Source organism: Nicotiana attenuata, unplaced genomic scaffold (genome assembly GCF_001879085.1).
Source record: "Nicotiana attenuata strain UT unplaced genomic scaffold, NIATTr2, whole genome shotgun sequence".
Taxonomy (NCBI): Eukaryota; Viridiplantae; Streptophyta; class Magnoliopsida; order Solanales; family Solanaceae; genus Nicotiana; species Nicotiana attenuata.
In genome coordinates, this window is record NW_017676347.1 from 1 (window position 1) to 26,626 (window position 26,626).

General features: G+C 36.8%; 1 protein-coding gene and 1 long non-coding RNA gene across 7 annotated transcripts; one reads left to right on the top strand and one right to left on the bottom strand.

The window, feature by feature from the left end:
• Positions 1-2,044: 2,044 nt before the first annotated feature.
• On the bottom strand, positions 2,045-4,412 carry LOC109220950 (F-box/kelch-repeat protein At3g23880-like). 2 transcript variants are annotated; one of them, XM_019385419.1, is made up of 4 exons: positions 4,114-4,412; positions 3,972-4,027; positions 2,483-3,597; positions 2,045-2,335 (listed from the first exon to the last, which is right to left on the bottom strand). In XM_019385419.1, exons 1-3 carry the CDS (start codon positions 4,289-4,291, stop codon positions 2,491-2,493), a joined length of 1,341 nt encoding a protein of 446 aa, XP_019240964.1. In that variant the 5' UTR covers positions 4,292-4,412; the 3' UTR covers positions 2,045-2,335; positions 2,483-2,490. The 2 variants fall into 2 exon arrangements, with proteins under 2 accessions (XP_019240964.1, XP_019240962.1); XM_019385417.1 differs by having other exon boundaries at positions 2,045-3,597.
• Positions 4,413-4,516: 104 nt separating this feature from the next.
• Positions 4,517-8,261, top strand: LOC109220951. Of its 5 annotated transcripts, none has more exons than XR_002067179.1 (8): positions 4,517-4,682; positions 4,787-4,857; positions 4,975-5,421; positions 5,575-5,763; positions 6,231-6,354; positions 6,523-6,618; positions 6,714-6,830; positions 7,723-8,261. It is a non-coding gene; the product is annotated as an uncharacterized LOC109220951 (long non-coding RNA). The 5 variants fall into 5 exon arrangements; XR_002067178.1 differs by having other exon boundaries at positions 4,975-5,170; positions 5,260-5,421; positions 6,523-6,830; XR_002067177.1 differs by having other exon boundaries at positions 4,519-4,682; positions 4,975-5,107; positions 5,260-5,421; positions 6,523-6,830.
• Positions 8,262-26,626: the final 18,365 nt, after the last annotated feature.

Consider the following 26,626-nt stretch of genomic DNA (forward strand, 5'->3'; position numbering starts at 1 on the left):
AGTTTGTGGGTGTCGTTATGCGCTTGTCGCCGTAGAAGACGTGTAGCAGAAGCAAGAACACTACGTTTGGCGTCATGAGTGTAGTTTGTTTGGTAATAAACGCCCTAAGTTTTGCACTATTAGTGGTGCAGTGGACTAATCTTCTGGACAAATGCTGGACCTAATGACAAGAGGACAAATAAAACAATGAAGGACATACCAGCGGAGAGCAATTTACCACTGGAATCCCCATTGTGGTCTGAATTACTTGGCTCAACCCGCTTTAGAATTTTAGGAGAACAAATTGCAAATAAGTTGATTGAGGAAGATCCCAAGAATTTTAGGCATTATTTGTTGCTTGTCAACATATATGCTGCAGCTGGTCGTTGGGATGAAGTAGCTCAAACAAAGAGGAGGATGAATAGAAAGAACACCGGGTTGCAATTTAAAAGACTTGAAGGAAATTGTTGACTACATGACAGAGACATAAACTGCAAGTATCTTTTTGTTAATCTAACTTGCGACATCTTTTGTATACTAACTGCCTGATAGCTTTTCAGCATGATGCGCCTGAGTAGGACAATGCTGTATAATCAGCTTCCCCACTGTTATCACTTTTGCCCTCTTATTATCGCTCTTTATTACTATTGTTAACGCAGCAATGAAGCTATTTTAAGAATCACATGATGCTGTCTTCTGCTGGTCATCTAATCTTATCAGAATCAGAATCACAGATGTTGCCTCCGGTAGCTGGTTATTTTACCTATGGAATAGTCTTTGCTTTAAAGGAAAATCCTAGTTAGATGCCTGACCTCACCCTATATGATCACTCACATGATACATGTTCATAAAGTTTGTGTCCTACTTTCTGAGAATATCAGCTGGGAACCTAAAAGTGATACTGCAGAAATAATTGTGTACTATACGGGAGATTGCGTGTCGGCATCATTAACAAAATATATTTCTTTCATTGTGGTACATTTTCCTAAGCCGCCGGTGTTTCTATCAACAGGCACATATGTAAGTAGCTTCATATATGATGTAAAATTTCATGTTATAGTTGTGAGTGGTAAAAGATTGAAAATTTGAGTTATTTTACTCAATTGATTTGAGCACTCTTCTTCTCTATGTTCAATATAAAAGGAAGAAACTGGTTGAATTATTTACTCTTGTCATATTTATATTTGTGAGTGATTACTTGTCCATCTGAACTACTAGTCTCAGTTGCTGTACTCAAGTAAGAGCAAATAATATACTGTGTTTTGCTGATGGTATGCTTTACTGGTAAACTCCAACTACCTGTTTGCATCTATTGATGATGTTTTTCTGTTATAACAATTTAAAACCGCTAGACATGTAGAGCTCATGCTACTTCACTGAAAAACCCCATCTTCCTATTATAACAATATTAACTATAAAACTGCGTATAAAAAACAATATTAGCTTGACTAACAAGGTAGAAAGTTGACTTTGAGAAAGAAATTGGTCGAGAAAAAGAACCGCGCTAGTCGGAATTTGGGGAAAGATAGAGAGCTCTCTAGGCTCTGAACTTCCACTTTCAATAGTCAGAAGAAGCGCGGATGGCACCAGTCCTGATTGATTGTTTTGAAGTGATCTCAAATCTTGACTTTTGTTTGTACAGAACGTGCAATTAATATTGAACTTCCCTGTTACTTACTGTATTGTACTTGGTTATTTTTTTTTATAGATTTATGATTCACAAATGATGCAGTTGTGTTTTGTTACGACATGCAGGTATGGAGGCTGGAAATGACCTCTGCACCCTCTCAATGCATGGAATCCTAATAAAGCTTGAAGCTTTTATAGTGGCAGTCACCTTGCTCTCTTTTTGACATTGAGAGGTTATAAATCTTTCAAGATCCTGAGCTCTAGCGTCAGCGTGGGCAAGAAAACACCATAGCAGGAATCCGGCATTTCGGCTGCTACCACGTCCTTGTTGCTGCTGCTGATGAAACTTGCAGCTCCTCTTTAAGCTGCATAACATATTATTGCACAGAATGTCCTTGCTTACTAGTAATATTTTCCAGCATTCCTGATAACGATACATTTAAGAGGCATTTACTGATAAAGATATCCCAATAAAGTTATGAGGTACAGGGCATATGATTAAAAAACAATGAGAGTAGAGATATAGTAACTTAATCCACAAAATACATTCGAATTATCTTTTTTGCAAATTTCAATTACTATGCAAGGGAACATTGGAGGAACAAATTTGAGACTTGATGATATTATTAGCATTGCACTCTTCTCAATTTCCCACATTCAAACAAGCTGAGAAACCTCCCCTACAGTCTGTTCCTCCCATTGAAGAAGTAAAATGGTCAGGAGACTCCTGTTTTTCTCACAAAAAAAAAAAAAACAACTACTTTAGTAAATACATCTTGAAACCTTAAAAACTGGTGAACAATAGATAAACTAATAAGAATACGAGGTTGTAACATGATAACTGGGGAAAAAAGAAAAAGTGCATCGATCATACATAAGAAATTAATAAGTAAGCGATTTTGGAGAGATCAAGCTTTCTGTAAAAGCGTATCCATTCTGAATGCCATCCAATCGAGGCCATGATACAAATGGTCCACTGGGTGTCCTAAACCCATTCCCAGATTGTTGATGAAGAAGGCACCGGAATAGCACTTCACCATCCGCAAACCGATATTTCGGTACGACATTACAAATCCAAGGATCTTCTATAGTTAACAATCTGGTCCAAGATTCCTCGACACCATATTCTTTCAATACCCATAACTTAAAAGTTTCGTTCCTCTGACGAGTAGAATTAGAATAAATACAAAGCATTCCTTCTAACACTGAAACACCAATAGACGTGTTACCCTTCAAGCTTAACATTTCCTTTGGCAAGGGTATCTCTCCGTACACTTCATTTGAAATACTAAACGAAACCACCACGAAACACTTCAACTTCTTCAAAATAGCGATCCAATGAAATGCCTCATGTACAAATGGCAAAGATCGCATACCTAACAACACAGTGCAAATGCCACGAGGATGTTCATCGATGCTTCTCCAGGAGCCACCTTTCAGCGCGAGAATTTCACTAGGTAATTTGCAACTACCTAAGCCATCCCGAATATGAAGGATCTTATACTCACCACTGGTTGAGTCATAACCCAATCCAAAAGTAGAATCTCCCTCTGGTGGAAATTCTAGAGGGGGAAGTAGTAATGATTCTCTTGTGGAGGGGTTCCACAGCAAAAGTATGGAGCTCTTCTTATCCAAATTATCAGGAACCTCGAAAACAGCCAAGCCATCGTAACAACAATGGATTGCGCATCGGCAAGGTTTAGGGTTTGAAGGGCAATCAAATTTTTGTACATCTTCAACCGGTTGAACTGATGATAAAGGAACACAATACATGGACCATATGTAATCCTTAGGGCACCTATGGGCAATAAGAAATTTTTGGGAATCTTGGTCATTCTTGGCATGATTGAGATGCTTCATCTTAAAATAAGGCTCCGAGATCAATGTATTCCAAAATTTTGAAACGCATTTGAATTGAAGAAGAGACCGCACAGGTAGCCTACTGAGGATGTCCATAAGTAGTTCCTCTTGGAAGTGAGCTGCCGTGGCCTAGGTAGGACAAAAAAGAGCAGTCAAACAATTTTTTCCTGGAATTTTTTTTAATTTGTTCAATCTACTATTTACTAACTAATAATAAAATTGAAAATTGAAATTACTCCACAATTGGCAGTGGCACTGGCACCAAGTAAGCTGAGCGATGTACTTGAAGAATAACAATTGAACTAAATTTTAAGTAACAGCCTGGATTCACCTGATCAACAATTTCAGTAATGAAAGAAAATTAAGCCATTGTTGTTATTTTTTCCAATGAGGATGAGAAAGAATATATAGAATTGGCGTTGTTGAAAAATGTTGTCTTTAATGTTGTTAATCATAACTTGAACAATTTAAAAACTCAATACCACCCAGAAATCAGAACTCACCAGATCAACGTCCATCTGGTCTGTGTTATCATTTGACGGCTCCACAATGTTCTTCCCTGATTTAATTTAACAATAAAGCAGAATTAGATGAGCAGAGTAAGGAGGTAGCTGGTGAAATAGTCGCAGAAGCAGAAAGAGATACCTTTGGAGATGTGATTGAACTTTTGGGTGGCATCTTCTCCATTGCTAATAATAACTTGATTGAAAATATTAGCTTTTTTTGTATTTGCAACGGATTTCTTCTTCTTCGCCTTTTGTATCATTGGAGCAGAACTACTACTATTTGCTAATTTTACCTCATTCCTCTTCTTCTGCGTCATCTTTCTTTGAACGTTAGGGCTTCTCCTTTGATTGAAAAGACTCAGTCTTTATCGATGAAAATACCGGCTCTATTTTGGATCCGGAAATGAAATGCTAGCTAGGGTTTCTCTCTCTCTACATTGAGTTTGAGGAGCTTGGGGTCGTCCCGGGGTATTTAGGGAAACTGCAAATATTTTGGCAAAAGTCACGTGTTAACCCTACTTTAGCTTTGACACGTTTGCTTTACACCGCTCAAACGAACATCTCTGTTTCCACCCGATTTGCAGTCTCTATGCTCTGTTTCTTCCTCAAAATTTCCAATGCTGCTCACCTCCTCTTCCAATTTCCCTCATCTCTTTTAGTCTTCTCTCTTCCTGGACAGTTTATTCTCCTTGATTGTACAGTTATAAGGTGAGTTTTAGTTTATTTTCTTCTTGATTTTCGGAATAGCTGCTGCGTATAAATTGTTTAAACTGATTAAATTATTCGTCCATCATTCTTTGTAATTCGTCCAGAAAAAACTGGGATATTTGGAGTTGTTTCCCATTTCAGTTGGGGGTGAATTCAATCCCCGCACTCTCTAAAGGTACTCTTTTTTTCCCCTCAAAATTTGATTTATGAAAAATCCTAATAGTTACTTCATATTGTTATCCTTGAAATAAGAAATAAGAGAAATATTCAAATGTGTTGTTGCTGTTTGCAGGGTTCACCACTTTCTTATAGTTTCAATTTTTTTGTTGGATTCAAGCATGGATGAAATAAATTATGACATTTAGTTAAATGTTTAATAGACATTGTTGATCTTGCAAAATGCGAGATACGGAAACTATGAAGAGGTAAATCTTAATCAGTCTACATATAGATTCACCTATTACGTGCTCTGCCTCTACAATTACTAAGTAAGCTTTGTCCATCTTTTTTTGCTTCTCTTTATCCCAGCTTATCTGCTCATGCTTGTGTTTGGTATTCTCGATTTTGTTTTTCACAGTATCGCAAATGCTGCTGGATTCAAATGTAGTTGCATGCGGCTTTTGGATGCAAATTGAGCTACTACTGGATTTCGAATTGGATATGAAGTATTGAACCCGAACAAATCTGTACCTAATCCTATGTAACTCAGAATGGTTTCAATCTCCCCGACTCTTCTTTTGTATGCCCTTACTGCTTTAATTTTTTCACATTCTTTATTTCCAATGCATGAGATCTCTGTAACTGTTTGTAATACTTGATAACAACACTGATTCTACAGCTGCCAATAGAGATTCATCTCTTCAGAAGAGTAATACCAAGTCTCACCATGCAGGTTGGTGGTTTGAGAAAGATAGCGTATTTATTTTGGATGAGGAGGGGCGAGCTGAAAAGCAGCAGTGCGATGTTGCTGCTTCAAAAATTCTCCACAACTTTTCTTTTATGCCAGATAATGAGGTCATCATGCGCCAGCATAAACATTGCTTAGGAACTCTATTCCAATGTCAGCCAAATTATGTTACAGGTATGAAAGAAGCTCTGTTTGATATTTATGATCTTTGTTTGTGCCTTACAACCTTCACTTCTGTGAAGTGGGACATTTCTATTATGAAAAGTTATAATATTTGACATATGTGATATCTGGTCCTTTTCCCCTTGAGTTGTCCTCATGGTTATATTTTGGCTAGATTTTGATACTATCTTTCTTCAAGTAATATTTTGGATACAATTAAAGGAGATAAAGTTCATAAAATAATCTACGATCATTCAGATAAGTTCATATTCCTAGCTCACTTTAAGCGTGTTTCTCGTTATCGCAGTTCCAAAGGAAACCTGACCTATGTAGGGTTCACTTGACTTGAAAGACGACTGAATCATGTCCTGATATGTTTAGTTGAATATAAATTCATCATTGATAAATCCCTGTATTTATTTTTTAATTTAAGGGCATAATTAAGTTATTTGGATCCTGCTTATTTGTTCTCCCTGCAGTGCTTGCATCCTAGCATCATGAAGGATATTGAAAAGCATGGCTACACTGCACCGACTTCTATTCAGGCTCAATCCATGCCAGTTGCTCTTAGTGGAAGAGATCTCTTGGGTTGTGTTGAAACTGGTAATGGGAAGACCGATGCATTCAACATACCTATGATACGAGTTGTGTATTTCATTTCCATGTCATATTCTGAATCTGTCAGTGTTGTACTTGATCTTGCTTATATGAGATGCTTCAATTGTTGTGATGTTTAATAATTACAATACATGTTATTCTCTTTCCATGCAGCATTGTTTGGCTCAACAACCTCTTCAACGTGGTGATGGACTTTTGGCATTAGTGTTGGCGCCTACGAGAGAGCTTCCACAACAAATAGAGAAAGAGGTGGACTGCGGCACTTTAAAATTTGTTGCATCTTCTTAATTAATATTTTTTTACTCCTGATTTTAGTCATCACTGAATCCTCTGTTTTATGCAAGGTACAATTCATGACTTACAATCTTTTGCTTGTGAATGCCATCTTTGCTTTTGACGGAGTTTAGCTGGAGCTCATTGAATATGGCTGAGATTGCATTCTAGCTAAAACTATACGTCCGGTGAGTTTACTTTTGCGCTCTTCTCTCTTCTTTGATTTTCTCACCTTCTGTTATTTTTAAATTATTATCTCATCACAGGTCCTATTCGATTAAACTGTATAATTGGGGTAAAATAGTTGGTCGATGGTTTCTCTCTTTTGTATATACTTCACAATCGCTAGAATTAAATTTTCTGAGATGACTTTACCTGGGATTTCGGAGATGTTTGCATAGTTTCGGCTGGTTTCTGAATTTAGTTAACTTTTCCTTTTTCCTACTGTGGTTGTGATAACGAAAATTGAATTTATTATTTGCACATACCTAGATTTTCTGTTTTAGAGTTCCTTTTCCCATGGCAAGTTCTGTTGGATTAGTATTGTTTCAACTAGGTAAAGAAGTTGGTCTATTGTTTTTTTCCTTTCGGGTACGGCATGGAATTGACCTTGGCGAACAGAAAATTCGAAGGAGTCCAACACTAAAGGGACATATAGAACTCTTAAAAGAGTGTGCGGAGGTGGACACTTGATTTTTTATTTTGCTGTGCAAAATTAAAGGAACAAGTAGTAATTAATTTTTATTTGTACTCGGTCTCCTCTAAGTACTTTCCTGCAAAGCTAGCAACGACTAATCTATTTTGATTTGTGCTGCTTTGTTCATTTGAGTTTTATACATTATTTTTTGCTGATTAGAGTTGCGGATTAGATGACCATCTTTCTGTATTTGGTGGCTTTTTATATGTTGATGTCTCAGTTTACGCTCTTTCCTTCTTCGTATTGTGATATTTTATTCTATTTTTGTGTGGCATGAGTTACTCCAGAGATAGTCATTGTGCAGATATTCTGAATTGTTCCTTCATGAGTCTCTTGTTATTTGATGAAACAATATATTTACAAGGTCTCACATTGACTTGCAGGACGCCTGGAGTGCCGACGCTTGCGAAAAAGCACATTAATGGATCATTGACAATCAAAAAAGAATTCTCGCTCAGTAAACGAAGCTCATGATAAAAATACCAACACCGTAAAAATAACTCTTTAGCAATGATTCAGAAAGAAGAAAAGTTGTTGCAACGCCGCCTCAAATATTGACAGGCAACAACTAATCGTCTTCTCGCAAATGCAAATCATGTGAATCTTGATGGAATGATATCTCACATACAGCATGATCTTAATATTGGAATAGCTTTTCCAACTTCAGAAAGAAGTTAAAAAATCAAATATGTTATTTCTTTTCTTTGCTATATACATGCACAATGAGACCTAACTGTTGCCCAGGGTGTTCCAAATGTCATTTCCATCAGTTATTCATTTGCGTCAGTTTGTGTTTCAAAGTTTTCAATTACTTTCTTCTGTCTACAACTTCGACGCCCATGAATTTGATGATATCTGGTTTGTAGTTGAGAGAAGAAATTACTACGAGATTGATAGCGACTAAAACCACATTGATCTCTCATACTGAAATCTATTTCTGCTTCTTCCTTTCGCATTCACTGGTCTAGACAGTTCTCTAAGTCATTTTTGGTGATAATCGTTGGAAGAATAAATAGTTGTTCTGTTAGCACTAATAGACGGCTGACTCCCACACCTTGCCGTATGAACCAAAATCTTTTGTAGTAGAATAATTTGTTTTACTACTATTTTGGTTTGTTTCACCATCCAGATATTTCGATCAGCACCTATGTTTACTTTTTCACATTCAGTTTTATTATTTTCTTACAACTTTTTTCACTCTCTTGTGATGAAACAACTAAACCAACATATACATATAGATACTGATTACTCACATATTTATTCTTATTTTTTTTTTTTAAAAAAAGAATGGTCAACATGTTGCAAGTAGCCCTCAAATGTATGAATTTATCATCATATGAAAAACCAACATGGCAAATTTAAATGCAAACGTGGCTTAACAAATGATGTTAACAACACTATTAAAGGGTTATTATCATTTTTAGCCTGCACCAAAAACTATTTATATTCGGTAGCCGAAAAAGTGTATAACATTGAGCTACTTTCATTAATAGCACACTATTAAAAATATAATACAAAAAATTAGCATTAATTAATGATTAACAAATATGGCAGTAAAATATTTATACATATAGCAGATTTAATTCAATTTAAATAAGCAAGAATCAAGCTGTTTAAAAAGGCAGTCCTAGTATTTAATATATTTCCCTATTTTTTCTCTCCATTCCATACCATATTTTATATTTTTGTTAGAAACCAATCCATTCCATAATAGATTTTTTCCTTTCCATATATGGAACTTTTTATATAATGTAATGTAGCAAATTATACATCTTATATTCTAATGAAATAAAATACATATATTTTACGAAAAAATTATAATGTATGTTTATGGTGTATATACATTATAAATCATATATTTTTTTAGGAATATATATATATATATATATATATATATATATATATATATATATATATATATATATATATATATATGCATATGCATATGTTGTTTATATATGTCTTTATATTTAATTATATATCATCGATCCATTCCATAATAAATTTTTTCCTTTTTACACATGGACCTTTTTATTCAACTTACTCCTAGAAAAATTATATATCTGTATATTCCAATGAAATAAAATATATATATTTCATGAAAAAAAATATAATGTATGTTTGTGGTATATTATAAATCATGTGTTTTTTAGGAAAAATTATGTATATATACATATGTTATTTATACACTTATTTATATTTAAAGAGATATTATAAATATGCCATTTATATTTTGTACTNATTTTTCATATATTGACCATTTCACATTTAAAAAGTGCAAGTTAAAATATTTCTTCGTTATAAAAATGCTCAATCAAGAATGCAAATATTATAAAAATTTTGGGGTGTTACATTATAAATCATGTGTGTTTTTAGGAAAAATTATGTATATATACATATGTTATTTATACACTTATTTATATTTAAAGAGATATTATAAATATGCCATTTATATTTTGTACTAATATAATACGCATATTTGTACAAATTATCCGTATTTAAATAGTATATGTGACATATATTTTTTTCTTCTATATACATATTAATGGCATATTAATATTTTAGATTAAATTTTATGTAAGGTTTATGCTAGCAATATACTTTGAATAATATCAATATAATAATGTAGTATGATGTATATATAAGTTATATATGTGGTATAAAAACACACACACACACACACACACACACACACACACACACACACACACACACACATATATATATATATATATATATATATATATATATATATATATATATATATATATATATGTATATATGACATATTGATGGTATTTTTACATTGTATATTATCACAAATATAATATACTTGAAATATGTTAAATGTATATTTTTAGTTAAAATAAAATTGTACAGAAAAAAGTTTAAAACTCAAAAAAGAAAGAAATACGAAAATTCTCATTGTGTAGAGAGAATTATTTTTGAGATATTCTTCTTTCAGAATCTTTGATATATTTGGGTAGAGTGGGGGAAAAGAAAATGTAGTAAAAAATGTATTAATGTAGAGGGATTCCTTAGTTAATGGAGTTGTCAAAGTGAAGTGCTAAAAAATAAAAAAAAAAAAAAAGGTGCTATTTTAGGAATAAATAAATTCTACTATCATTTATGATAATAATTTTTGAAATGGGACCAAGCATGTAAAAATCTCTATAACTATAACGTTTGTATATAAAAGTTATTGGGCCCGGGCTTAGCCCGGGCAAACACCCACTAGTTAGTCTATACTTCCCAGTTGGATCATGCTTGGGTCGCTTTACTCGCTTATATATCCGGTCATTCCCGATTAGGATTTAGGGGAATGATAGGCCGGATCGGGTCGGCTCACCTATATGTGACTGAATTACCCGTATGTGATGTAGGGTGGGCGTTCGGGCAGTTCGAATTAAATATAAAATTTCGGTTTGGATTTTCGGTTTTCGGATTGAAGATATGACAATCCAAATCCAAACCAAATAAACTCGGATTGGATCGGATTTTTTTAAGTTCGGTTTCGGATTAATCGGGTTGAATATTTTGGATTTTCGGTTTTGAGCTTATAAGTTGATATGTTTCTTCTTTTTACAAAAATGAATATCCAAATGAATTAATCATATTAAATTTCCTGAAAAAGTTACTCATTCTCACCGCAATCATCCAAATAAAGTATTCAAGTGATGAAATTATTATCAAGAAAGTGCAACAAAGATATTAATACGGGCGATAAGAAGTAAATAGTAAAATCATGTCCAAATAGAAAGTATCCTGACAATACCTTAGCAATTAATATTGCATATATGAAATAATACCTAATGTACAGGGTGTTTAACTTATTATTATTGGCATTTAGATAATGGACTAAACATAAAGTATAAAATTTTCCCAAATCCAACCTCCAATCCGAAATCCAAAAAATTTAAAAATTTAATCCAAAATCCAATCCGTAATCCGTAAATCCAAACCAAAAATTTAAAAAATTTGGATTTCGGGTTTGCCCAAACTATGCCCACCCCTAATGTGATGTACCTCTCCCCACCATTGGGTCGGGTAAAATAGCACGGGCTAGCTAGTTTTTGGATTGATCATTTAAAAATAGCCAGCATTTGTCAGGTCATTAAAAAATAGCCACTAATTTACTGCAACAGAGACCGGTTCAGCATAATATACTGGAGTTTGGTGCACCTGTATATGAACTTCCAGCATATTATGCTGGACTCCAACACGCGGAAAGTTCCAGCATAATATACTGGAGATTGGAGCACCTGTGTATGAATTTTTAGCATATTATACTGGACCGATATATTTCAGTATACTTTATGCTGCAACTCCAGTATATTATACTGGAGTGTTTTCCGGATTTTGAACAATGTTTTCGGTCAGATTTATCTTTACATGAAAAGTGGCTAAATTTCGATTACTTTTAAAAATGTGGCTATTTTCGAATGACCACGGGTAAATTTGGCTATTTTTGAATTCCTCCCTTGGGTCGGCTCCCCCGTCTGCTTCTCATTTTTTACTTCTTCTTTTCTTCCATTTTTTGGCGGAATACATCGAGTGTCCCTTAAATTTGTCAATATATTTAAGGATTATAGGTGGACATTTCTCGAGCATACTTGTGACAGTGATGACAAGAGGAAGATAAGTCAGCAGATAGTTAATATCGGATACAAACACGTTACCGGTATTGTACGAATTCTGAGGACATAAATATCAAAAAAGTGAATTTGAAAGTAAGGTAACAGTTAGAGAAAGCAACATTAAAGGAGCAGACGTTACTAAAAATCTCAACATTTTCATCTTTAAGAGGGCGAGATTTGACGATATTGTCTCCTCATATTTAACTATAAATAGTAGATTATACTCATTAGAAGGACACGAAAGACAAGAATTACAAAGCCTATCTCTCTTTCTCTCATTTTTCTTAGTTTTATACACAAAAGGCTAATGTTGAAGCCTTCCATGAGGAACATAAAGGAAGCAAGGTTCCCGAAACTAATTCGGTCAGACCCAATCAAAGAGATCCTAGTTTGTGGTGTGAATTTCATGGTACACAGGATCATCGAACAGGGGACTACATGCACGTTCGTGACGAGGTAGCTATGTTGCTAAGAAACGTCATCTTAAGGAATTCTTGAGTGGCCGGACTATGAATAATTATGGCAAAGGCCGTGATGCAACGGAACTGGTGAAACCAACAGGGTCTCCTCGTCTCACTATAAATATGATTTTTCGGAGGAGTTGAAGTGAATGGTGTGATATTTTTGGCGGCAAGGAAAACAAAAATATCGGTCACTCATGGAAAGAGGAACCAGGGCGTACCAAAGGATAATGAAATTACTTTTAATGACGAAGATGCAGACGGACTTACTTTACCACATAATGTTGCTCTGTTAATCTTTAAATGTTTAAGATTTAAAAATAAAACGTGTGTTGATTGATCCAAGTAGTTCGGCCTATATCATTCAATTAAGAGTCCTAGAGCAATCGAAGCTGACCGGCCGCATAGTTCCGACAATAAAGCTTTTGGCTGGATTCTATTTAACAAGCGTGACAACTCGAGGAGAGATCATGTTGCCTACGTACGCCGAGGAAGTGATAAAATCAACATTATTTGAAGTTGTGGACGAAGATATAGGGTACAATATGATTCTCGGTATGCCATGGATTCACGGTATGAAAGTTGTTCCATCAACTTACCACCATTTGTTAAAATTTTCAATATCGGACGGAGTCAAGCAGAATAGCGGTGACCAGCTCGCTTCTAAGGAAGTAAATGCAGTTACTTTGTCTAACAGCAAGGCAGAGGAAATCAATAAATAACAATTATAGATGGTGTTAACTCTCAATTTAATTCTGGTCGCAACACCGGGGAAAGACAATGTTGAGGAGGGGACACCAGATATATACAAGGTACCCATATCTTTTCAAGTACCCGAAGATATGGATACAACAAAATCAACTGCAGAGGAACTCGAATAATTCGTTTTGTTCAATGAGTTCCTGAAAAGAAAGGTTTACCTAGGGACAGGGTGAAGCCCCAAACTTAGATATAAAATTCTTGAATTTCTTCAAGCTAATGTTGATTGTTTTGTGTGGTCTCGTTTAGATATGACATGAATTCCACTCGAAGTAACAGTTCATAAACAAAGCTTGAACCCCAATTTCCATATGGTAAAGCAGAAAAAGCGACAAATAACTTAGGGCCAAAACAGGTTTGTTAAGGACAAGGTTGCTAGGTTACTTAATATTGGTTCAATATGAGAAGTTGAATATCCTGATTTAGTGATAGTACAAAAAAGAACAATAAATTTAGAATATATATTGATTTTAAAGATTTGAATAGGGCTTGCCCTAAAGACTCTTTCCATTGCCGAACATTGATCCAATGATTGATGTTACGACTGACATGAGTTGATGAGTTTCCTTGATGCATATTTCGAATATAATTAAACAAGTATATATCCGGAGGATTAAGAAAAAAATTTATTTATTACTAATTTAGGTGCTTATTGTTATAATGTGATACCTTTTGGGCTTATAAATGTTGGAGCCACGTATCAGAGACGCGTAAACAGGATGTTTAAACATCAAATTGGGAAAACTTTGGAAGTTTATATTGATGACATTCATTTGAGTGATTTTCAAGAAAAAATTGGCACCTTGAGGAAGTACAATATGAATCTTAATCCGGAGAAATGTGCTTTTAGAGTTGGGTCCGAAATATTTCTTGGCTTTTTAGTATCATAATAAGGAATTGAAGTAAATCCGGACAAGATTAAGAGCATAGAAGATATTCCCGATCAACTGAATAACATAAAGAAGTGCAAAGGCTGACCGGAAGATTGACAACCCTTAGTAGGTTGATATCTATATCCTCAAGAAAATGTCACCGATTTTTTTCATTGTTGAAAAAGAAGAATGACTCCGCATAGGCACCGAAGTGCCAACAAGCATTGCAGGATTTGAAAAAATATCTGTCCAGTCAACCTTTGATATCCAAACAAAAAGATGAAGAGCAATTAATAGTATATTTGGCAGTGTCAGACGTGGTCGTAAGTGTAGTTATGGTCGGGGAAGAAGAAGGCATGAGATACCCTATTTATTACATTAGTAAAATATTATCAGGTGCGGAAACTCGGTATCCGCACCTGAAAAAAGTTGGCTCTGGATTTTGTAGTTGCCTCTCGAAAGTTTAGACCAAACTTTCAATCTCACCCTATAGCCAATTGACGACGTTTCCCCTGTGGAACGTCCTTCATAAGACCGAGTTATCAGGTCGATTGGCTAAATGGGCAGTAAAAATTTGTGAGATTGATATTGAATATAAACCATAGACTGCAATCAAGTCACAAGTTTTAGCCGACTTTATGGCTGACTTCTCCAGAATAATGCCTCGAGCTGCAAAAGAAGCAGTTTTTTTGGTGTTAGGGACTGTGTCTGGAGTTTGAACTGCCATGCCCCAAACTTGAAGAGGCGTGGTCGGCACCCAGTGACATACATGGCCCGAGCGTACCACACTGTAATTGAATTTTTGGAGGGGTGACCCTCAACTTAAGCCGATGAGGCCATATTCTGAATCATCTAAAAATATCGTCTCTCTTACCTGAGGGGTAAACATAGCCCATATATATATATATATATATTATATATATATATATATATATATATATATATATATATATATATATATATATATATATATATATAATTTTACATGTCGACGAGGCCTGCATGAACATCTACTGATATACAAGCTGTATAAGACATATCTACAAGCCTCTAGAGATAGATGAAATGCATCATGGTCGGGACAGGGCCTCGACCTACTTGATAACTATGATTTTAACACGTTTTATGCCCATACTTGCCTATGCTTTGTGTAGGAATTACCACAAAATAGTCCCAAAATGCTTACAAGTTGCGCTTTATTGCAGGTTTAAGCGACAAGATGACAAATGTCAAAGATCGGCTCAAAACGGAGTGAAACCTGCCAAGTGTCAAAGACCAAGTGAAGTGGGGATCAAGAGAACCTAGCGCGGACCGCACTGATTTGCCATGCGGCCGCGCTAGGAGATTCAGAGAGTGAATATTTCAAGGGCATCTTGCGCGGTCCGCGCTCATCTTTACGCGGTCCGCGCTCATCTTTACGCGGTCCGCGCTCATCTTTACGCGGTCCGCGTTTGTGAAGATTCAAAGACCTTCAAATTTAAGGCAAGTCCCACGCGGCCGCGCTACAAATCAGTACGGTCCGCGTGGGTGAGATTCAGAGAGATGATGATTTTGCCCAAGTCCTGCCACGCGGCCGCGCTCCATTTATACGCGGTCCGCGCCCATCATCCAGCGCGGCCGCGCTTCCTTCTTGCGCGGTGCGCGCCCCCAACTTCAGAGAAGAGAAATTTGCATGTCCAAGAGCCTGCGCGGCCGCGCTACCTTTCTGCGCGGTCCGCGCCGACCCCGCAGGGGTATTCTTGTCCAGTTTTTTTTAGCCAGGTATAAATAGGACATTTTACCATTTTTTGGTCAAGTTTTATGTTCTGAACAGCTGCTGCGCTCGTGAGACATATATTTTAGCTTATTTTGGGCATTTTAGCTTTATTTCATCATAGATTATTGTAGTTTAACATTAGCAATTAATTAATATGGTTGTTTCTTCTTCTATTTCATCTATTTCTTTTTTAATTATGTCTAGCTAAACCCATTAGCTAGGGTTGTGGCTCAACCCTAGTGTGGGAGTGGGTAGTTAATGGGTGTTACATTCTAGGGTGAGATTGAGATTGGGTGTTAGTTATTTGGGTTAATTTTGTGTTTCAATCTAGAATTTGTGGTTGCAAACATGAATTCAAAGCTTAGTGGGTCTAACTCTTCTTGAGAAAGAGAGTCTATGACCCTAAAGTTGACCCAATAAGGAATTGGGATGGACCCATGAGAATGGTAGTCCCAATTAACGGGTTAAACCTCGAGAGAGTAATTACCCTACTTGAACCCTAGTTGCTTGGTCAAATTGGCCTACCCAATTGGTCTCGAGAGAGTCAATTGGGCAAAATCGTTCTCTCTACCGAGAGGTGTGAGAATGAATACAATTGTGCAACGGTTATAATATAAGCCCCAAATTATCAATCTCCCCTTAATAACTTCGATCCGTTAGCTAGCCACCTAGGTAGTGTCACGACCCTAGTGCTTTTCTATATCTTAGTCACAACTTAGAAAATATCTCTTTAGCATAATTTAGTTTAATCATTAGTTTTAAAGTTAGTAGTTGATAAAAAGAAAACCCAAAAATGTTAGGAGTGCAACTAGAAGTACAAACGCAACTCTAGGCTAAACAGATAATCCAACTCCATTACTAGCTCCCTATGGAAAATCGATCCCGAATCTACTATTTGGGTAAAAGCAGTTGCTACCCGCTCTTCCTACCATTGTGTAGAGTTGAGACGGTTGCAATCACTACCCATCAAACCTGTATATATAAAATGGACTCCAAGGTCTAGACCGGGTAACTCCGAGAAAGTGGAGCTTACCAACCTAGCTAATGTTTGACTCTGTATACTGGGAAGGTCTATCCAGCTGTCTATCAAGAACTGCAAGCAAGAAATGCAGCAACCCCAGCAAAAGGGACATCAGTACGAAATAATGTACTGAGTAAGTAAGGCAACATAATAACTGAAAGTTGAAACTGAACAAATAATATAATAATTGAAAGTAACTAGGAGTCCAAGATGATCTAAAGATATGCTTACCTGCTGATACTGACTCAACTCTCTCAATATAGTAAGTAAAATAGTTGTCCGGCCCTATAAGGCTCGGTACATATAACTGCTCTGCCGTAGTAGGCTCACTCATAGGCACTCGGCCATACTAGGCTCTGTATCTCGGCTATTTTGGGCTCGCTCATAGGCACTCGGCCACATTAGGCTCAGTATATATCTTACCATCTGATTAGAGGTTGCCCAATAGGGGCCTGCCCATCGATTATAGCTCGATGGTGGTGAAAATATTGTAATACTGTATATATATAGACCCTCAGCTCTCTTGACTGGAAGAAGACAATACATAACTGAATATAAAGTCTCTATAAGGAAGAATAATGTAATTTATGAGACTATGATAATGTACATAAGTTCAAGAATACGAACTTCTCTTTATGTCTCGTTATCAAACACAAGTTGTTATGGGATCATGCCAAAATGAAGAAAAAGTTTAGCCTTAACATACCTTAACTCCGTTGAGTCCTTAATACCTTTCAAGCCATTCTTCAAACAACTCAACTACATCTACCATAGAATAAGGAAATTCAAAATTAGTGCTAAGTAAAGGCTAAGTTCGCAACTTAAGCTAGTAGCTCGTTTATGTAAATTTCGGCAACATCTCCCATGTTATTAGGGCCTCCTCCAATACCATATACCAAAAAAATAACTAGATCAATTCAATAAGAACAACATTAACAATATAGTACAAAATATTTTATTAACAAATTATCAACATATCACGACGAGCAGCAAGCTCAGATTGAATCTCTTTAGCACCCTTCAACCCCATTATCATTATTTCTTGAACTTAGTAATATATTCCGTATAATAACCAATACCTTTTAGAGGATTTCCAACCTTGTACTCAATTTTAAAGTTACTCGAAATAGCCCAACACAAGATAGTATTACGGTCGACAACTTCCAAGTGCTTTATAGTCATTTGCTTTTCTAGTTACCAATTTCATCAACAAGATTGATATGTAAACCAACATAATAATACTAACAATATCATAACTTATTTTCCATAATTTTCAGCCACTTAAAGTTCATAAGAGCAACTTTCAAATCAATCCATCAAGAACAACAACATCTCAAGCCAATCCAAGTATTATCTTGTAGTTTATCATCCTAACAACTTAACCAACATACAAGAAAGCTTAAGCACAAATAGTAGGCTGTTATACTCACCTTAGACAGTAGCAAAAACTTTAAATTTCATCCAAACACAGCCCACAATTATCCTCAATTACACCATAACACTATAGGTGTTGTGTTCTGTTCTTGAATTGACTTTTGGTGTGCAAGTTGGTATGTAAACACTTGTAGTTCGCCTTGAAAATCTAATATATATGAAGGAGTGAATGATTATACATTAGTAAATAAGAACAACACAAAATCTAAGGTTACTTCACTTTGAAGAACCCTCCAATACAGCGACAAGATGAAGAACTACGATCTAGCAAGCACTACGGGGTTTCTAGCATTAGATTCATGTTTTTATCTTAGGTTTTCACTCTAGAATCATGGAGGAACCTTTGGAGAGAATTTAGGAGGGTTTAGGAACTGTTTTAAATGAGAAAAATGAGTGAAAAAGATTTAGAATTGACTTAAATACAAGCTGGAGTTTTACACCGACTTCGTGGTCCCATGGGAGCGGCTTGCGCAGTCTCACAAAAATGCAAATATATGTCTACTCTGATATCGTATCGACAAACGATTAAATGTGTTAGAAACTAGACTCGTAGATCTTCATTTTGGTAGGTATATCACCCCATAATTCCAAGTATATTGGGAAAAAAGCTCAGCTACATTTGACTTAATTTTCAGCGCATTTATGAATGTAACTTGTGATTATCTTTGCCAACTTTTGTTCCACAAATCGCTTGACTTCAAAACATAACACACGACTATCATAAGACTAAAATAACCTCCTTATAATTTTAAGCACCCTAGTTTACCCCAAAAATACTTGTTATAACATTCCCAACTTGTCGACTTTCGACGAACCTTATTTTCTTTAATTCGTTTAGCTTTTAAGCCTTCCAACCCTCTTGGTACTTATAGTGCATGATATTAAATATTTTTAACCTCCAAGTTAACATGATTACCTTACTTTATGTACTTTTCAAGATGATCTCATTTCTACGCTTACATCAATTGATTTACGACGTACTCTCACGTATGAAAACATGGGGTGTAGCATGAACCTTTTTTACGCATGTCGCATACAACGTGAAAGGGTTCGGTCTAAGGATAGTATTGATTACTCTTTCTGGAGAAATCCTAAAGCAGGCCATAGGAAATGTTCCTTTAACTAATAATAAAGCCGAGTGTGAGGCTATGATAGCAAGACTTAAATTAGCCTGGGGACTAGGCCCCGAGGTAATCGACGTAAAGTGTGATTCCCAACTGGTGGTAATGAAATATGTGGAATTTTTATGTTAAAGAAGAGTGTATGCAGAAGTACAAGTTTTGCTTTCTCGGTTCAAGGAGGGCACAATAGTTCATATCATGAGAGAGGAAAACGTGGAAGGCGATGCGCTACCTAGCTTGGGTTTATCAACGGAGTTAAAAGGCACTGATTTTGGTTTAGTTGTGAAGTTGCTACATTCAGTACTAGATGTGTATGGCTATTTTGAAGATAATTCGAAAACTCAGTATGGGATTGGAGAAATGAATTTATTGATTACTTAAGACATGGCAAATTGCCTGCTGATTCTCAGAACGAGGCTATGTGGTATTGTCTTGTTGATGCATAACTTTATCGGATATCTTTTCAGGGTATGTTAGCTTGAGGCTTAGGTCCCGCAAAAGCTGATTAGGTAATGATAGAAGTTCATGAAGGAGTTTGCGGTAATCATACCGGAGCGATATCTTTCCACTCAAAGGTTGAAAACTGGAAGCTAGAATTCCCAGTTATAAAATCGACCGGATGCGAAGATTTTCGAATTTTATTAATAAAAAGCATGGATTCAAAAGATATTTTTGACTAATTTAAAAATCCCGAGAAGCTAAGGAAAAAATATCTTACAAATTATAATTTTTGGTGGAAAAGTATGTCAATCAATGTTTTGTTTTGTTTAGTGAAAAAATGATTAAATTAACTATACATTAAACCTCCATTTGAAATTTAAAAAAATATTATAATGTAAATATCATTAGAACATGTATCAGTTAAAATGAGAAAAATGAAAAAGAATTATCATTTTGGGTGTGTTTGGTACGAAAGAAAATATTTTCCTAGAAAATATTTTCCTGGAAAATGAGTGATTTTATCACTTATTTTCCCTTGTTTGGTTGGTGAGTCAAAAACTTTTTCCGGAAAATAGTTTCAGTGTTTGGTTAGAGAGTATAAAATATTTTTAGAAAAATAATTTTTTATGCTACTATCCTCAACCCACCTTTCCCAAAATCCCCATGTTTCATGTACTCCTCCTATCTCCCCCCCCCCCCCCCCTTCCCGAACTCTATTTTCTTCAATAATTTAATTACTCTTTTCAAAATTCACATAAAATCAAAGGAACTGATGTGCTACTTTACTTTTTCACACAAGAACAATGTTGAAATTTGAATTCAATAACTAAAAAGCAAATACTTTATTTTATTGAAAAAAGTATCATTTCTACAATATGAAAAGAAATTACTCATTTTGTTAAATGAAAGAAAATACTTTTTCTACATCATGAAAAGAAAATACTCAGTTTTTTGAAATGAAAGAAAATATATTTTCTACATTATAAAAAGAAAATACTCTATTTTTTAAATAAAAAAAGTATTTTTTTTCTATTTCAGAAAAAAAAAAAACTTAGTTTGCTGAAATGAAAGAAAATATTTTTTCCACATCATGAAAAAAGTACTTGTTTGTTGAAATGTAAGAAAATACTTCTCCACATTTTGAAAGAAAGTACTCATTATTGAAAAAATACTTTTTCTATTTCAGAAAAAGAAAATACTTAGTTTGTTGAAATAAAAGAAATTTGTTTTCTACATCATGAAAAGAAATTACTCATTTTATTTAAATGAAAGATTTTTTTTCTATATCATGAAAAGAAAGTACTCATTTTGTTAAAATGAAAGAAAATACCTTTTTATATCATAAAAAGTATTCGTTTTACTGAAATGAAAGAGGTAGGTGGGTGTGGTGGGGGAGTAAAGGGTTGGGGTTGTCACGACCCAAACCGATGGGCCGGCGATGGACACCCGGTACCTTACTCAATCGAGCACCAATGTAATGTATCTTTCGTACAATAACATGAGGGAATACAAACTTATACATATAACATAGTGGCCTATAAGACCAAAATGATCACTCGTACACTGAACATAGGCCGACAAGGCCATACAATCTTTCACGTACATGACATATGTCTACAAGCCTCTAAGAGTACATACATGTCATAAAGATCGGGACAGAGCCCCGCCATACTAATCAATACAAGTTCTAATCATACTGACCAAATAAGCAACTCCAGAGCAAATGGAGCGCACCAACACCTTCCACTGAGCTGATAGCCTACTTGGAGGACTCTCATCCTATCTATCAGGACCTGCGGGCATGAAACGCATCGTCCCCAGGCAAAAGGGACGTCAGTATAAATAATGTACTAAGTATGTAAGGAATGAATATCAGTAAACAATAGACATGAGAGTAACATGGAGTAAAAGAATCAACATGTAAGTCTGAATAACTTTGTGAATTATTAATATTTATAATGTCATGCATATGCGTATAAATGTCATACCATGCATAGGTATATGCGTTTATAACCAGGTGGTGGTGCATATATAACGCCGTAACCTTTTCCCATATCCCATATACATATACGTGTATATAACGCCATCTGGTCATGGGTCAATGTACATGTATAAATGAATGCAATGCATGAGAAGTACGTCAATAAAATCTCTCGGAACGTCATAAGACCATTATGTCTTTGATTAATATCGTGAAGTAAACTTTATCAACTTACGTATTTTCTGAGACCCATGAACAGATGATAGAATAATAGGACACATGGGGAATCAAGAACATATGCATCTCTAGTATTTCTATGAATATAGTCATTTATAGAAGTTGTGCATTTGCTCGTTTCGTTTATATCGTATGGATCATGCCAAAAATAAAGAAGGGATAGCCTTAACATAGCTGAGCCGATTCTCTTGGCAATCCCTCTAACATACGTCAATTGCGACAAAACACATAACGGCGGATCGAAATAGGGGAGAATCCATATGATATTCTTGAGAAAGATTGTATCGTACTCTCTTAAAATTGCAAAATTCCGTTGCTATTATTCTAAGAAGTCTCGTATTAATCTCTTGCTGAAGCTATTTACATTGATATGAAGATAGATATATCTTTCTTTTGTGAATTTTATCATAATCTCATATGACTTTTGTTGAATTTGAGAAGTCTTTCATGGCTTTTGTTGAAGTTGAACGTTGTCATTCCATATCTTTGTGAATTTGAAAGTCTTTTACCTTGGTGGGTGTGGGTCCCACTAGGTGATGACTTAGCCAAGAGCTCCTCCAAAATGTGTCACCTTGTTTTGTGCAAGGCCTATTTGGGCTGCCACGTTGGGGTTGGGGGGGGGGGAGGGGGAGGGGATTAAACTTATCCAAAAGTTCACCCCTTTCCTTAATCAACTTGTTAATTCCCCACTAATCCTATAATTGTCACGACCCCAAACCCCAGTCGTGATGGCGCCCAACACACTGCTAGGCAAGCCCGACCAACTATCAATCTCAACCCATTTTCTTATAAAAATCCATTATGAGCTAACACAGCTTAATTACCAAATTTAACATGATAAAGGTCTGAAACAGTAAGTTAAATATGCGGAAGTCACAAGATAATACTACTACATAGCCCACACTCATCTGGTGTCACAAGTCTCGAGCCTCTAATACAAGTTCAACAGCCTACTACATAAACAGTCTAGGAAATGCGGATAACAATAGAATAGAAGGGAGAAATTAGGGCTGTGGACGCCATGCAGCTACCTCGATATCCCCGGATAATGCTGATCGACTAAAAAACTCTCACTCAGCCTCTGGAACACCTGGATCTGCACGCAACGTGCAGGGAGTAATGTGAGTACTCCGACCCAGTGAGTAATAAGCATAAATAACGACTGAGAATAAGAAAACACGTATACACAGGGTAATCTATAATGAAACAGTTAAATAAACAATTTGTAAGCAGTAAACCAATGAAAAGCAGGATGAGATACATTTACAACAAATAAGCAGATAAGGGACAAACAGTTAATCAGAAGTAAACACATAGAACAGTAGCAGCCCCTCGGGCTCACTCTCAGAATAACATCAGCCCCTCGGGCTCACTCTCAGATCTCAATGGGTGCTCGTGCTCACTGGGGGTGTGCAGACTCCGGAGGGGCCCCTTACGGCCCAAGAGCTATATCAAGCCATCTCGTGGCGTCAAATCCAGGCCCTCGGCCTCATATCGGTATCAGTGTACCCTCACATTTGGCCCTCGGACATACTCAGTCAAAAATCACATAAGCCCCTCGGGCTTTGGTAAAACAGTAGTTCTCAGCCCAATACACAATTTAAAATATCATTTAAGTTTCCAAAACCAAGTAAAAGTGGCTGAGTTGTAAAACAGTGGAAAACTGTACGACTGAGTTTAAGTAATAAGTCAACACGGTAAGGAAATAGTGATAAAAATCCCCGAAGAGTTCAAATGGTTGGCACGAAGCCCAACTATGACAATCAGTCCAAATCATGATGATAACAAATAAGTTTCAGTCAAATACGCGGTAAAAGCATCAATCGGGACAGACCAAGTCTCAATCCCCAATAGTAAATGACCCACGCTCGTCGTCAAGCGCATGTCTCACCTGAATATAGCACTACAATGTGAAATCCGGGGTTTCAAACCCTCAGGACATTATTTACAATCATTACTCACCTCGAACCAGCTAAACCTCTAGCTCACGACGCCTTTGCCCCTCGAATCGGCCTCCACGCGCGTCGAATCTAACCAAAATCAGAATGAATATGTCACAATATGCTAAATAAACAAAGCCCAAGCGAAAACAATCGAAAAATATCAAAAATTCCGAAATTAGCAAAACCCGAGCCCCAGGCCCACTTCTCGAAACTCAGAAATTTTTACATCAACGGGTTCCTCATCATCCCACGAGTTCATACATATCAAAAGTTCTCAAATCCGACCCCAATTGGTCCTCCATATCCTCAATCAAAGATTCAAAAATCCCAAGCCCTAGTTCTTCCATTTTAGCTTAAGTTCCATGAATTTCTAGGTTAATTTCACAATAGAATCACGTTTTAGGTTCAAGAATCTTACCTCCAATCAATCCTCCTTGAATCCCTCCTTAATCACCTTCAAAAAGCTCTCAGAATGCTCAGCTATGGAGGAAAAATGACTCACAATCGCAGATGAAATAACTTATAAACTTTCTGCCCAGTTCTGGTTTCCCTTCATCGCGATCGCGGCCCAAGCCTTGCGATCGCGAAGAGAAAATTTCCAAGTCCTCAAAAATACCCTACACGAATGCGACCAACACCCTACGAACGCGATGCTTCAGACTCACATACCTACGCGAACGTGATGCCCCCCACGCGAACGCGAAGACCAACTTCCGCTGCACCTCAATTCCTTATACGCGAATGCGAGCCTCCTCATGCGAACGCAAAGCAAGAACTCCTAACCTTCCGCGAACGTGAGACCTCGAACGTGAACGCGAAGGTCTAAATCCTGGCCTTCCAATTTTCTTCTACGGGATCGCAATGTACCCCATGCGATCGCGAAGGCTTAAATGCCTGCAACACCAGAATTGAAAATCTGCAACTTTTAAACTTAGAAAATGGTCCGATTGACCATCCGAAACTCACCCGAGGCCCCCGGGACCTCAACCAAAAGCACCAACACATCCTAAAACCTCATTCAAACTTGTTCCAATCATCAAAACACCTCAAACAACATCAAATCCACCAAAACTCATCGAATTCAATCCTAAGTTTTCTAAAAACTTCCGAAACACGCTTTTGATAAAAAACCCAACCAAACCACGTTCGAATGACCTGAAATTTTGCACACACATTCTAAATGACATAAGCTACTTAAACTCTCGGAATTCCATTCCGACCCCCAGATCAAAATCTCACCTACCAACCAAAAACCGCCAAAATACTAACTTCGCCAATTCAAGCCTAATTCTACACCGGACCTCCAAAATCAATTCTGATCACACTCCTAAGTCATAAATCACCTCTCAAAGCTGGCCGAACCATCGGAACTCACATCCGAGCCCTCTAACACATAAGTCAACATTCGGTTGACTTTTCCAAACTAAACCTTCCTAAAAGAGACTAAGTGTCTCATTTCTTGCCAAATCCACTCCGAACACAACCTAACCAACTCAATCACATAAAACACGGATAACGAAACATAAGGAAGCAGAAATAGGGGGAAACAGAGTGGTAACTCATGAGACGACTGGCCAGATCGTCACATCCTCCCCAACTTAAAAAAACGTTCGTCCTCGAACGAGTCAAGAAACATACCCGAAGCCTCAAATAGGTGAGGATATCTGCTCCGCATCTCCCGCTCGGTCTCCCAGGTAGCCTCCTCCACGGGCCGACCTCTCCACTACACTTTCACTGAAGCTATATCCTTTGATCTCAACTTTCAAACCTAACGACCCAAAATAGACACTGGATCCACATCATAGGTCAAATCACCATCTAACTGAACTGTGCTGAAATCTAAAACATGAGACGGATCCCCAACATAATTCCGGAGCATAGAAACATGAAATACCGGATGCACACTCAACAAGCTGGGTGGCAAAGCAAGCATGTAAGCCACCTCCCCAATCCTGCGAAGCACCTCAAAAGGCCCAATGAACCGCAGAGTCAACTTCCCTTTCTTCCCAAATCTCATAACACCCTTCATGGGCGAAACCTTCAGCAAGACCTTCTCACCAACCATGTAGGACACATCTCGAACCTTTCGGTCCGCATAACTCTTCTATCGCGACTGAGTTGTACGAAGTCTCTCCTGAATCACCTTCACCTTCTCTAAGGCATCCTGAACCAAATATGTCCCTAATAGCCTCGCCTCGCCGGGCTCGAACCAACCAACTAGAGATCTACACCGCCTCCCATACAAAGCCTCATACGGTGCCATCTGAATGTTGGACTGATAGCTATTGTTGTAGGCAAACTCTGCAAGTGGTAGAAACTCATCCCATGAACCTCCAAAATCAATAACACAAGCACGCAACATGTCCTCCAATATTTGAATGGTACGCTCGGACTGCCCGTCCGTCTGAGGGTAAAATGATGTGCTCAACTCCACCTGAGTACCCAACTCTCGCTAAAAAAACTTCCAAAACTAGGAAGTAAACTGAGTGCCTCTATCTGAGATGATGGAAACTGGAACACCATGCAACCGAACAATCTATCGGATAAAGATCCCTGCCAGCCGCTCAGAAGAATAGGTAGTATACACAGGAATAAAGTGCGCGGACTTGGTCAGCCGATCCACA

Bases quoted from the DNA above. Each gene is read 5' to 3' on its own strand.
- LOC109220950 (XM_019385419.1), bottom strand. From the start codon at position 4,291: ATGACGCAGAAGAAGAGGAATGAGGTAAAATTAGCAAATAGTAGTAGT. The intron at 4,028-4,113 runs GTATCTCTTTCT...AAATTAAATCAG, and splicing joins GTTCAATCACATCTCCAAAG to GGAAGAACATTGTGGAGCCG. The intron at 3,598-3,971 runs GTGAGTTCTGAT...TGTCCTACCTAG, and splicing joins ACCAGATGGACGTTGATCTG to GCCACGGCAGCTCACTTCCA.